The 14,269-nt window shown below is 48.6% G+C and overlaps 1 protein-coding gene across 3 annotated transcripts; it reads left to right on the top strand.

The window, feature by feature from the left end:
* The first annotated feature begins 5,445 nt into the window (after positions 1–5,445).
* LOC109756844 (respiratory burst oxidase homolog protein B) lies at positions 5,446–14,051 on the top strand. Of its 3 annotated transcripts, none has more exons than XM_020315683.4 (13): positions 5,446–5,878; positions 6,443–7,079; positions 7,161–7,320; positions 7,741–7,789; positions 7,883–7,996; positions 8,066–8,500; positions 11,903–12,289; positions 12,370–12,462; positions 12,644–12,759; positions 12,853–12,955; positions 13,051–13,130; positions 13,227–13,738; positions 13,828–14,051. In XM_020315683.4, exons 2-13 carry the CDS (start codon positions 6,536–6,538, stop codon positions 13,935–13,937), a joined length of 2,703 nt encoding a protein of 900 aa, XP_020171272.1. In that variant the 5' UTR covers positions 5,446–5,878; positions 6,443–6,535; the 3' UTR covers positions 13,938–14,051. The 3 variants fall into 3 exon arrangements, with proteins under 3 accessions (XP_020171272.1, XP_020171274.1, XP_020171273.1); XM_020315685.4 differs by having other exon boundaries at positions 5,513–5,878; positions 6,501–7,079; XM_020315684.4 differs by having other exon boundaries at positions 5,568–5,878; positions 6,498–7,079.
* The last annotated feature ends 218 nt before the right edge of the window (positions 14,052–14,269 follow it).

Raw genomic sequence — 14,269 nt, 5'->3', positions numbered from 1 at the left:
GATGCAGAATCGTTTCGGTCTACTTGTCACGGACATGATGCCTATATACATGATCATACCTAGATATTCTCATAACTATGCTCAATTCTATCAATTGCTCGATAGTAATTCGTTTACCCACCATAATAGTTATGTTATCTTGAGTGAAGCCACTAATGAAACCTATGGCCCCCGAGTCTATTTTCCATCATATTAATCTCCTGTCAACAAGCTATTTCTGGCGTCGTTTATTTTTGCTTTCTTTACTTTTACTCTTTATCATAAAAATATCAAAAATATTATCTTATCATATCTATCATATCTCACTCTCGTAAGTGACCGTGAAGGGATTGACAACCCCTTTATCGCGTTGGTTGCGAGGTTCTTATTTGTTTGATTAGGTGCGTGGGACTCGAGCGTGGTCTCCTACTGGATTGATACCTTGGTTCTCAAAAACTGAGGGAAATACTTACGCTACTTTGCTGCATCACCCTTTCCTCTTCAAGGGAAAACCAACGCAGTGCTCAAGAGGTAGCAGGCCGGAAGTGCGTCGCCAGGCGGGCGAGCGCTGCGCAACATGTCACTGCTCCGGGAGCTGGACGGGATCGATCCATTCGCATCTTCGTCCGCACGTGCGGCGACCATGCGTCGAGGAGCGGCAACGGCGTTCGCATACGAGGCCGAAGACGACCCTGTTCTTGGTAAAGGCGAAACACATCATAAGTAAAATAGGGAATAGATGTAAGAATTGCTACAAACAGTTCACATCATGGTTCGATAGACGCCATGGCCCACGGTGGGCGCCAACTGTCGTGGGAACGATTCTGACAATAAGAGAGGGGTAGGATAAAGGAGCATGATCTATCAAGATGCAAATAGGTGACACGTAGTTTCAGCGAGTTCGGGCCTCTCACGGTGGAGATAACAACCCTATGTCTCGTGCTCCGGAGAGGCTTTGCTTATCTGAGTCTGTATCCGGAGATTACAATGTACGTGAGAGGGAGGAGAACGGATCCCCATGCCTGATCTAAGTCCGGAGACTGGAGAGGAAGAAGAGAGAGAGGTGGAAGAAAGAGCCCCCACGTCTAGTGGTGGGGGTGGCTTATATAGAGTGCGTCACCCCCTCACCTCCTATGTTACAAAGTGGGGCATGAATGCCACAATGCCAGCTAGCTAAGCCTTCACTATGAGAATGATGCTTTGACTGCTTTGCTGCCTGCTGGTCTTCGTATACCCGGGTGAGTCATACGGTCGAGTGGTGAACTGTCATCCGAGTGGATAGTATGCTGCTTATCCGAGTGGATAGTATGTCTATATGAACTTTATCTGGACCCACATGTTGTGTGGACCCCATGCTTTATGATATTTCGACCCTTCGTGGGCCTACCTGTTATGTGTATCCCCAACACGCGCCCCCTCTCCTGGCGCGCTCAGGTGGGTTGTCCCCGCCTGGTGTCCCCGCAGACCCTGAAACCGACGCTATAAAATCCTATTTTTTCAGAAAAAATGAGGGAGAAAGAATTATCGCGATCCACGAGACGGAGCCGCCATCACCTCCTGTTCTTCATCGGGAGGCCAGATCTGGAGTCCATTTGGGGCTCCGGAGAGGGGGCTCTTCGTTCTTCATCATCACCAACCCTTCTCCATCGCCAATTCCGTGATGCTCCCCACCGGGAGTGAGTAATTCCTTCATAGGCTCGCTAGTCGGTGAGGAGTTGGATGAGATTCATCATGTAATCGAGTTAGTTTTGTTAGGGCTTGATCCCTAGTATCCACTATGTTCTTAGATTGATGTTGCTATGACTTTGCTATGCTTAATGCTTGTCACTTTGGGCCCGGGTGCCATGAACTCAGATCTGAACCGTTTATGTTATCATCATTATATCCATGTTTTAGATCCGATCTTGCAAGTTATAGTCACCTACTACGTGCTATGATCCGGCAACCCCGGAGTGACAACAACCGGGCCCACTCCCGGTGATGACCGTAGTTTGAGGAGTTCATGTATTCACTATGTGTTAATGCTTTGTTCCGGTTCTCTGTTAAAAGGATGCTTTAATATCCCTAAGTTTCCAATATGGACCCCGCTGCCACGGGAGGGTAGGACAAAAGATGTCATGCAAGTTCTTTTAATAAGGCACGTATGACTATTTATGGAATACATGCCTACATTATATCGATGAACTGGAGCTAGTGCCGTATCGCCCTAGGTTATAACTATCACATGATGAATATCATCCAACAAGTCACCGATCCAATGCCTATGAATTTATCTTATATTGTTTCTGCTAAGTTATTACTGCTATCATCACTGTTACACTTGCTACAAAATTACTGCTATCACTGTTACTGTTACCATTGCTGTTGTCACTACTATCAAAACTATCATATTACTGTGCTACTGATTACTTGCTGCAGATAATTAATCTCTAGGTGTCGTTGAATTGACAACTCAGCTGCTAATACCTTCAAATATTCTTTGGCTCCCCTTGTGTCGAATCTATAAATTTGGGTTGAATACTCTACCCTCGAAAACTGTTGCGATCCCCTATACTTGTGGGTTATCAAACAGCAATGCCTTCGGGAAGGGATAAACGTCGTCACGCCATTGTTGTTATTGAGACAAACTTCAACAATATAACGACATAAATTCATCGTTGCTTAGCCCGACCAGCAAATCAGTGGCGGAGCTTGGCCCAATTAGTTGGGCGGGCCGACTGAAGGAAATAAGTATCTGGGCTTATTTTGCATGGCCCAAAAGTAGGTACACAACTGAAAAACTCATGGACTGGGCGGGCCGCGGCCCACTCAGCCTTGCTGTAGCTCCGCCACTGCAGCAAATGCCAGAATATGGTTTTTCATCTCAGAACATGAAATGTGTTGCAAATATCATCTTGACAATGAATCTTCAGACAATCATATCTTTTGGTCGTGTGGGCGGTGAAGGATGTAGCGTTGGGTGATCTTGGTGTCGGCGTTGCCTCGGCGGTGGTGATTCCGAGATCGTGCTCTTGAGGTTTGTTTGGTGACGACATGTCTTCCTCGGGGTGGGCAGGTGCTCGGGACTCCTTGGTGTGGCGCAGGTGAGAGGTGCCGGGCGAAAAGCCTTATGCTCTAGCGTCAGCGGCGGTGATGGATGCATCTTTTGGTTGTGTGGGCGGCGGAGGATGTAGTATTGGGTGATCTTGGTGTCGGCGGTGGTGATTCCCAGATCGTGCTCTGGAGGTTTGTTTGGTGACGACATGTCTTCCTCGGAGTGGGCAAGTGCTCGGGAATCCTCGGTGTGGCGTGGGTGAGAGGTGCCGGGCGAAAGCCTTATGCTCCGGCGTCAGCGGCGGTGATGGATGCATCTTTTGATCATGTCGGCGGTGGAGGATGTAGCGTTGGGTGATCTTGGTGTCAGCGGTGCCTCAGCGGTGGCGATTCCCAGATCGTGCTCTAGATGTTTGTTTGGTGACGACATGTCTTCCTCAGAGTGGGTAGGAGCTCGGGAATCCTCGGTGTGGCGTGGGTGAGAGGTGCCGGGCGAAAGCCTTGTGCTCCGGTGTCAGCGACGGTGATGGATGCATCTTTTGATCGTGTGGGCGGTGGAGGATGTAGCGTCGTGTAATCTTGGTGTCAGCGGTGGTGATTCCCAGGTCGTGCTCTGGACGTTTGTTTGGTGACGACATTTCTTCCTCAGGGTGGGCAGGTGCTCGGGACTCCTCGGGTGTTGTGTGTGAGAGAGGTGCTGGGAGAAAGCCTTATGCTCTGCCATCAGCGGCGGAAATGCCTGTGGGTGTCGCGTCCCTCTTGGGGGCATCGTTGTGGCCCTCTTGCTAAGCCATGGCCTCGGGTGAAAACCCTTGACCACCTCATCCGTCTCGAGGATGGCGACGTGTTGCATCGTTCCCTTCCTGAGGGCGTCGTCGTGGAGCTTAGGTTTCTTCTGGTGCGCCGTGCCGTCATTGATGAACATTTCCAGATCCTAACTTCGAGCTTCCTCGACTCTGGCGATGTCGGATTCACTTGCCTCGTATTCTTTTACACGGGTCCTCGTTGGTTCCACTCGCGGTCCTTGTTTTCCGCAGGCAGGCTCGGGCTCCATGATCCGGAGCGGGAGGGTAGGGAGTCCTCCCCGGCGGCAACTTGGTGTGAGCGGCGAAAGGAGGTAGAGCGGTTTCTCTTGGCGATGAGTCTCCTTCCTTGTGAGTAGTCTAGGTTGCTTTGTGATAAGGTGTGGTCGTCCTATATTCTTCTTTTGATTTGCTTAGTAAGAGAATCTTCTTATCATCATGTATCAGTATGGCGTGGTGTTTTATTTATAAAACGGTGCGGAAGCCTTTTTGGGTAACATAGGGAGGCCGCCGCCTCCGCCATGTCTCCCTGTCCTCTTAGATGGACCAATCGACCGCCGGTGCAGCTGCAGAGTCCTAGTGCCACAAAGGCCTCCGCCTCTGCCATAAAGCAGGTCTTCCCCGAGCTCGCACATGGAGATGCGCGACCATGCCTTAGCACGACCTCACGCCCTTTCGCAGCAAACGCGTGCGCCATCGCCTGACTGCAGCCACCAACCGAGCACCCATTCACTAGCATCGTCGGACCGCTCCCGCCCCAGTCCCTCTCGTCCAGGCAGCGGGAACCAGCACCATCGACAACTAACTTTTCCCCATCTGTCGCTCTACGAAAGCTTTCTACAAAACTGTCGAATTGACATCCCTCGTCTAAATACTCACGAACATCCACTCCGTATTGTTTATTCTATTAATATTGCTGTCAAGAAAATACAAAACACCATAACTTAATAAAAGGGCACCCTTTATCAAAAAAATGTTGCTGTCAAAGAAGTACTCACTCAAAGATAAACTTTTTTTAGGGCTCGAAAACATATTGGGAGGTATGGGTGGAGTGGGGAAATTACAAGAATGGAGGCTAGAGTTCTAGCAAGGAGGAGAGGGGAATTGGGGGTAGGTAGTTGTCGGGCCGTTCGCCTGATCCATCGGATGCCCTCACTGGTCTTGCGGGGTGGTAGATGTAGGTGATCAGTGGGCCGACGCGTCACACCCAGTTGGGTCCAATAACTCTGGCTTTGGCCTTGCGATTCCTCTTGGGCCTGGGTGGAGTGGAATTAGTCGAGCGGCCGCTGCCCGGTGGGCCAGGCATGTCAGAGCTGCTGACACAGCGTCACTGGAACCAGCACCGTCGGCAACTCTCTTTTCCCCATCTGTCGTTGTATGAAAGCTTTCTACAAAACGGTCAAATTGGCATCCCTCATCTAAATACTCAGGAACATCCACTCTGTATTGTTTATTCTATTAATATCGTTGTCAAAGAAGTACTCACTCAAGGATAAACTTTTTTAGGGCTTGAAAATAAATTGAGAGGTGCTTTCCACTTTATACACGTTTTAAAAAGTTTAAATAAGGTTCAAGGTTGACGCAATAGAGATGTGCCGGGACAAGAGCAGGTGGTTGCGTTGTGGACCCTGGACAACAACCATTGAGCCGCCATCAGCGTAGGTGTGTCAAGCTGTCCACGCCTCCAACCTCTCTCTCTCCCACGGACACACAGTAACGCTACAGACTCTCCACTCACCATCCTTGCTGCCTGCCACCAGCACTCTCCTCCTTGTTGTTTTGTGAAGCGACTGGACTGGTGTCATTTGGTGCGCGTCGCATTGGAGGAGTAGGAGCAGGAGTGCTAGACAGCAGTGCCAGGCAGGCAAAAGCCACCTGTGTGTGCAAGATTGGTTGCCGCTTTCTCCTTCCCTAGTGCGTTTAGGTTCCAGAAAGCTCTGGTGTGTGTTCATTAGGGTTTGCGCCTGCGCAGTTTGGTTACGGTGGACTCTCTTTTCTTGCGGTGGAATTTCGAGAAATGCTCCGGGTTCCAATCAGTGGCGGAAATCTCTCTCGGGTTTAAGGTTCGTAGAATCTCTTTCCCCCCTTCCGAGTTTTCAAAAGAATGAGTGTGCTTGATTCTCGGTGTCTGTTTGGTTCTCCCTTTCTGGCAAATTTCCGGTTCAGTCAGCGTGGTCAAATTTCGGTTGACTCTTCAGTGGATGATGCTTCATTCCCGTCCTAGGAATGTTCCTCTGTTTCTTGTCCATTTTTCTACCCCCCTTTCTGGCACGGAGAAAAGGATGGTTTCTAGATCTGAGCAGCTGGATGGGGGGCTTCGGTGTTAATCCCAGTTCGGGAGTTATTTCGTCTGATTGGTTTCCGTTAGTATCTTTAAAAGTTCCAAATTCCTTCCTCCTTTTCTGTTACCGTAACAAGTGTGCCGTCAATTTCTTGTTAAGAGATCCAACGTTCTGCTCTCCTCTTTTAGGTTATATAATAATATTTTTGTTTTTTTATGTATCCTATAGCTGAATTGTAAATAATTCAGTCTGTCTGAGCAAACTGCGAATCTGTGATTTTACTTTCCTTCCCGCTGATTTGTATCCATCACGATTTTTTTTACCTTTCTATTTGTGGATGAACAGGAAATGCATGTTTGTTTCGCCGAAAAAGGCAGTAACTTGATTGCTGTCCTTTCAGCAGAGACAAGGAGAAATTGCCCTGAGAGGTAAATAAAGATGGAGATGCCTGATATTGAAGCTGGCACGGTAGTCACCGATTCTGATAGTTCAAGAAGGCCACAAGACAATACTGCGACATCAATCCCAAACAGTGGAAATTTAGAAGGTTCAAGCCACAGGGCCACAAAGACCACCAGGTTCAAAGACGACGACGACGGAGTTGTTGAGATTACCCTTGACATACAACGCGATTCAGTGTCAATCCAAGATGTCAGGCCAGTTGACGATGCTGGCTCAGCACACAGCGGTGCGCTGGTGTCACCTTCCTCATCAAGGGGCGGCAAGCTGTCATCGAAACTGAGACAGGTGACCAACGGGCTTAAGCTGACGAATCCGGGCAAGAAGGTGCCACCGACGCCTGCACCAAAGACCGTGAGGAAGAGATATGACCGAAGCAAGAGCAGTGCTGCAGTGGCACTCAAAGGCTTGCAGTTTGTGACTGCCAAAGTTGGCAATGACGGCTGGACTGCAGTGGAGAAACGGTTCAATCACCTACAGGTTGATGGCATGCTACTCCGTTCAAGATTTGGGAAATGCATTGGTAACTGAAAACAGTTTCAGTGAATATAGGCAAGTATTTGAAAGAATGGTAATTCAAATATTGCTGCTTTTGATTGTGCAGGGATGGAAGGGTCAGACGAGTTTGCGATGCAAATGTTCGACTCGTTAGCGAGGAAGAGAGGAATGGTGAAGCAAGTGCTGACTAAGGAGGAGCTGAAAGATTTCTGGGAGCAACTGAGCGATCAGGGTTTCGACAACCGACTCCAAACGTTCTTTGACATGTTAGTTTGTGCTTAATAATTTACTTGTTTTGTCATGGTTCCATTCTTGATAGATGATGCACTCTTATGGGATGAATTAATCCAAATTTCACTTCAAAATACTTAACACCATTTACTGCGATTTTGAAGTAAAACTATCGTAACAACTTATTTAGTTATGATTTCGGATCGATCCTCAATCACCATAGGTTGCGTTTTCCTTTTATTCCAGACTGCTCTTACAAAGATTTTCAAGTACTGTCTGTGGGATGTATGCATTTTGTTATCCAGAGGCTGAGTGTGAACTCTTTCTGGTTCTATTGCCTTGATGCGACTTGTTGAGTCAGTGAAAACTCCCTTTATCGATAAAATCTTAGTTTTGCTTTTTTTTGGTCATTTAATTAATATAGCACTTTAACATGTCTTGACCTCTTTGTTCAGGGTTGACAAAAATGCTGATGGAAGAATCACCTCAGAGGAGGTTAAGGAGGTTAGTAGGAAGACCCCAAACTGAAAGATCTAGTCTTAATGTCCTCAGGGTGTAAATTTGAGGCATTAAGCAAATGATAACATGCTTTTGCAGATTATTGCGCTTAGTGCATCAGCAAATAAACTTTCCAAGATCAAAGAGCGAGCTGATGAGTACACAGCACTTATTATGGAAGAGCTTGACCCAAACAACTTGGGCTACATAGAGGTATGTCCAATAAACTAACAGTTGAGAATTGTGGCACAGTTTTTTCCTAACCACTCTAAACATTAACAGCTCGAGGACTTGGAGGCACTCTTACTGCAGTCACCATCTGAAGCTGTTGCAAGATCAACGACCACCCACAGCTCGAAACTTAGCAAAGCTCTTAGCATGAAGCTCGCACCTAGCAATGACACGAGTCCACTTCGCCGCCACTGGCAGGAGTTTTTGTACTTTGTTGAGGAAAACTGGAAGCGCATATGGGTCATGACTCTCTGGATTTCAATCTGCATCGCCCTTTTCATTTGGAAGTTCATCCAGTATCGTAACAGGGCTGTATTTCACATCATGGGCTACTGTGTGGCCACTGCAAAGGGTGCCGCAGAGACCCTGAAATTCAATATGGCCCTGGTCCTTCTTCCTGTCTGCCGTAATACAATCACATGGATTCGATCAAAGACAAAGATTGGAGCTGTTGTACCCTTCAATGACAACATAAACTTCCATAAGGTAATGTTAATATTATGTACCTGTTCTTATGTGCGAAAACCTCTCGATCTGATATCGTATAGTGAGAATGTGAGATGTGGTAAGAGCACATTTACTATCAAAGAACAAATTAGAGAGAGAGAGCTCGAAACGAGAATGATTTTTTCGGGCCTCTGCATCGAGCGATGCACACAACCATCTTTATTATATTATTTAACAGAGTCTGACAAACAAATACATGTATCAATCCAAAGTCACCTTCCTAGCAATCTATGTCACCACACCTACTAGTTTGATGATGTGCCCTGACCACGCATCAACGCACACCATCTAATCCGGTGGACTCACCAAGCCGTCCAACGGCAAGCCGAGAGCACCAACTGGTATAGCGGACCCTCAGCGTGCACCGCATGCGCATGCTCCAGAATCCGCCGTTGCCATATTCCGCCGTCCCAACTTTAGGAAAGATCAACACATTGGCCTTGGCAGGCCCAACTGCCGTCAGACGCCACCACAACGCCAGTGAGCCTAGCTCAACTGGTTGGGGGAGTGGATGTACAAACCCAACACCTGGGTTCAAATCCTCACGGAGGCGAATTTAGGTTCCTATTTATTCTTGAGGACCAGGCTTTCCTGGTACTCACGCATTTATTGAGGACTAGGCTTGGTGCGTAACCGAGTTTAAAAATCCTAGTACTCATACTTAAAAGGCCGTATGTATCCCTAGTTGGTGCAGAGGCCGGGGAAGTGAAATTCTCCCCCAATTTTAAGACGACCGGCCGCCGCTCAGATCTGATCGCTCCCAGGGCTCCCTCGTATCGCTCCCTCTAGGGCGATCAGGGGCCAACCCCAGCGCCCCGGCCGCCGCCCCCTCCCCTCTCCTCCACCTCGCCGTCCCCAGAGACGTGCGCCGGCTAAGCCCGGGCGCCGCCGGTGATGGGGACGGCGGGGATCTAGGCTGCAGCCCCGCGGTCTGGAGGGACCGTCGGCGCGAGATCGCCCTTCGATCTTCGTCTTTCCCGGCGGTTCGGCGCTGCTCCGGCGGCTTCATGGGAAGGGCGGATCTCAGGAAGGGATGTGGCCATGGTTGACTGGTCAGCGGCGCCTCCGGTCAGACCTGATCTGGCCGGTGCCGCCTGGCGGTGGTGGCCATCTCCTCCGCCGGGGGTGGTCGGCCTGAGGCTAGATGATTAGATCTCGAGATTCGCCATCTAGTTCCGGCTGCGAGTCGGGAAGACATAGTTGCCGGTGAAAACCGAGCCGATGGCAGGCGATGGCGGCGTTCTGCGTCGTTACCTTGATGAAGGCATCATCGTGTAACTACCGTCGACCCACTCGTGCTGCTCCGAGGGAAACCCTAGGATCTGGTCTTCCAGATCGGACGATGACGGTACCGCGGTGTCGTTTTCTCTCTTGGGAGCATCGTTTGTGGATCATAGCTGGAAGACAGAGGCAGGAGGTGGAGCGGCTCCGTCTTGCACGGAGCTTTCGGTGGAGATGTCAAGTCATGCCTGGCCGATAGGTGCTGTTGGGCGCCATGGTAGCATCGACGGATGGACGACTGGCAAGGATGATGCGGATCTCTCTCCTGAAGATGGGTCAGCGGTTCAATGATGATGGCGGCATCTAAAACGTGTGCATGTGGTGTACGCTTTAGGTCTGCTGCACCGGCTGTGGGTTCCGATACGTTATGTGGATGGATCGGTGACGGCACCGGTTTTAGATATGGGGAGTGAGAGCACTCCACATTATCGTGTTTTGTAGGTGTGAGTAGTGGCTTCGGATGGCTTGATGTATGTTCTTGTTAGACCTATGTTGAATAATAAATAAAGATGAAGCTATGCATCGATTGATGCAGAGGCCGGGGGTCTTAACCTCCTTTTCCAAAAAAAAGATAGCGCCACCACCTTGCGCGCGTCCATCAACACACGTCCAATGCCGAGACCCCGTTGTGCCATGCCGCCGAGACCCGCCGTTGCCGACAAGGTAAATGCCACACCGCGCCACCTCCTGATCCAGATCACCGCCAACACCAACAGTGTCCACCAGCCAAATATCTCCCAAGGCAGCGCCTTCAAGAAGGGAACAACGCCGAAGGCCCCGTCGCCGCCCACTGCAGTTAGGGTTTTCACCCAGAAGACAAACAACATGGTGGAGGTAGAGCAGATCGAATGAACGTATCCATGGAGAAAAGACGATGCCCACGGGCGTAGCCGCCATCGTGGCCGACCGGTGTTGCCTAGGGATTTCTCCCGATCTGAATCCCCACCTCCCGTTCCAACCGTATCGAGGACCGGCAAGTCTCACGACCCAGATCCGTATGGAGGAGCACACAGCCGCCTCCTGGCCCATCATCCCCGGCGGACGGGCTACCACTGCTGCTGTGACCGGAACGCCGTTCCGGGGCCATTGCATGGTAGATCACATCCCAGCTGAGTCCGTCATCCCCACGTTGTCAACGGAGTGCCGCCGCGCTGGCGGGAGGAGCATCTGCCGACGGAAGATCTCGCGCCACCGTGTACAACCCCTCTAGGCAGCCAAGCGACAGTCGCGGGACGCGAGATCCCCTCCGTCCCTGTCAGTGGCGGCGCACGGGCTTTTCTGGCGGCCACCTCTAGGGATGACGAGGGGAGAGGGGAAGATGGAAGAGGTGGTGGTGGTGGTGGTGGTGGCGCTGGCTAGGGTTGGCGCCCCCGGTCGCCTTGGAGGAGGCGGCGCGAGGAGCGCCTCGGAGTTTGACCCATGCTCCGCACTTTTGATGTCCCCCACGGAAGAGAAACATGATGAAATGTTCATGATGAGAGAAGATTTTGCAAGTCACACATTTGCTTTACATACGACCTCGAAAGAGTTGAAGGGATTTTTGTTCTCATACAATCCTTTCGAACCATTTAGGACCATTGGATCCTTTCTTATACAAGAACCTACTATTATACCCTGAGATAACTTTGTCTAGTTTGTTTTCCACTTTTCTTGCCTATAGATATCTGTTTTTTTTAATGCATGCAGTATGAAATGTACTGTTTCATGTAAAGCAAAAAACTAACCTCTAATCCTCTCAAACACCTCTAATTGCTCCTACCTTGCTTTGTGTTGATTGCGTTTGCACTGGCACAACTAATGTTATTACATATTTCTGCATGACCTCGAAAGAGAGGGTAGCAATCCTGGCCATAGTATGGTTGCAAAATCCTCTTATCTCTGGACTCTGGGAGTCCTGACTGGATTAGGACATTATCCACCGTTCAGTCATTATGGAACACAAATGGATTTTTGGCATCGTGAAGCTTTCCATTGCATGTGATCACACAATTTCTTATCAATGAGCCAATGAGAGTAACCTGTTGACGATGTCTCATAGATAATTTAGCACTAAGTAAATTGTGACCAACATAATCCTCGGTACGATATTTTATTGTGCAGGTAATAGCAGCGGGTGTTGCAGTTGGTGTTGCTCTGCATGCAGGTGCTCATCTGACATGTGATTTTCCTCTCTTGCTCCATGCAAGTGATGCAAAATATGAACCAATGAAGCCTTTCTTTGGGGACAAAAGGCCACCAAACTACTGGTGGTTTGTAAAAGGAACTGCAGGGTGGACAGGTATTGTCATGGTAGTGCTCATGTCAATAGCTTTTGTATTAGCCCAGCCATGGTTCCGACGTAACAAGCTCAAGGACACTAATCCACTCAAGAAGATGACTGGTTTCAATGCCTTTTGGTTTACGCACCACCTATTTGCTATTGTGTATGCACTGCTCATCGTCCATGGAACAAGTTTGTATCTGACGAAGGAGTGGTACAAGAAATCGGTAAAAGCCTATACCCTAATGCCACTAAAAAATGCAATGGTCAATATTGATACTTATTGATAGTTCCCTACTGTTATCAGACATGGATGTACATCGCTTATCCTGTCTTCTTATATTCATGCGAGCGCATTGTTCGGTTATTTAGGAGCCATGATGCAGTTAAGATTCAGAAGGTACCACTATTAAACAACCCCTTTCATATAGTTTTTCCTTGTTTGTCTTTTTGACCTTAAACAATCCGATAGGCAACTACTTTTCTTGTAAATGTAGTGGGTCTTAATAAATACTAACCCATTTAATATGGGAGATGTATTGTGAACAGAAATAAGCTTTCAACTTTTGTGTCTTCAACAGGTTGCGGTATATCCTGGGCATGTGTTGGCTCTTTATATGTCCAAGCCAACTGGTTTTAGATACCGGAGTGGGCAGTACATCTTCATAAATTGCAGAGCTGTATCTCCATATGAATGGTGCCTACGTTACAACCTTTGAGAAACAGTTGCGTTAATTTTATTATGAAATCAGCAGATGACTAATAGTACGGAAAATTTGTTCCATCACAGGCATCCGTTTTCGATTACATCGGCACCAGGAGATAATTACCTCAGTGTCCACATCCGCACAAGGGGTGATTGGACTTCTCGGCTTAGGACAGTCTTCTCTGAGGTAAATCAGCTTCTCTTGGCTTTCGGTTCATCCAGTGATCACATCCTATTGGAAGTTTGTCCAAGTAAACAATAACAACCGTAACTATAAACCAGGCGTGTCGGCCTCCAGCTGAAGGAGAAAGTGGACTCCTTAGAGCTGACCTCTCCAGGGGAATCACTGACAGCAACGCAAGGTGAAAAGGAACTTCTTCAGCTTTTTCAAAAATGTATTACGGCACAATATATTGCAAAATCCTGTCTGACCCTAAACTTTGTTTGACATGTACAAGATTCCCTAAACTTTTGATTGATGGACCATATGGTGCTCCAGCACAAGATTACCGGGAATACGATGTGCTACTCCTCATTGGGCTTGGCATTGGAGCCACCCCTTTGATCAGCATTGTGAAGGATGTGCTTAACCACATCCAGCCTGGGGGATCGGTTGGTGGAGCAGAGCCGGGGGGCACTGGTAAGGCAAAGAAGAGACAATTTATGACGAAGAGGGCCTACTTCTACTGGGTCACAAGGGAGGAGGGCTCCTTTGAATGGTTCAGAGGGGTGATGAACGAGGTGGCTGAGAAGGACAAGGATCAAGTGATCGAGCTCCACAACCATTGCTCGAGTGTGTATCAAGAGGGCGATGCCCGTTCTGCGCTCATTGTCATGCTCCAAGAACTCCAGCATGCAAAGAAGGGAGTTGACATCTTGTCCGGAACCAGCGTCAAGACTCACTTTGCCAGGCCTAATTGGCGAAGCGTCTTCAAGCGTGTCGCAGTCAACCATGAGAATCAGCGCGTCGGTCTGTCTTCCTTCTGTTCTCACATCGATCTGGTACTACAAATGTGGGTAATTACCATCATCATCTGCTAACCTTTAATTTTGTTTCAGGGGTTTTCTATTGTGGTGAGCCTGTTCTTGTGCCGCAGCTGCGGCAGTTGTCGGCAGATTTCACCCACAAGACAAACACAAAGTTTGAGTTTCACAAGGAGAACTTCTAGTGGTGTAACTTGTATAAGAACATGTCTATGCCATGCTTCATCAGGTGAATTATATGGGTTGTATTATTATTATTTTGTAAAGGTAGGGAAATAAAATGGGAGTGGTTTTGCCTAGTCCTGTGCTCAGTCTTGTTTACTCTACGTTGTTAAGGAGTATATTAGTATTAGGTTTAGGAATCCTATTAGGTTACGTTTCCTTTCCTTGTGCCCAAGTCGTGTAAGATATATGCCCCTTGGACCTTTGTTATGTGGCTGCTAGAAGGACCTTTGTTATGTGGCTGCTAGAAGGAGGGCACGAGAGGGCCGGGCGGGGCCTTTTGCCCACGGCCGGG

Source organism: Aegilops tauschii, chromosome 3 (genome assembly GCF_002575655.3).
Source record: "Aegilops tauschii subsp. strangulata cultivar AL8/78 chromosome 3, Aet v6.0, whole genome shotgun sequence".
NCBI lineage: Eukaryota > Viridiplantae > Streptophyta > Magnoliopsida > Poales > Poaceae > Aegilops > Aegilops tauschii.
Note: the sequence above shows the minus strand (reverse complement) of the source record. Positions and strands in the feature narration are given on the sequence as shown.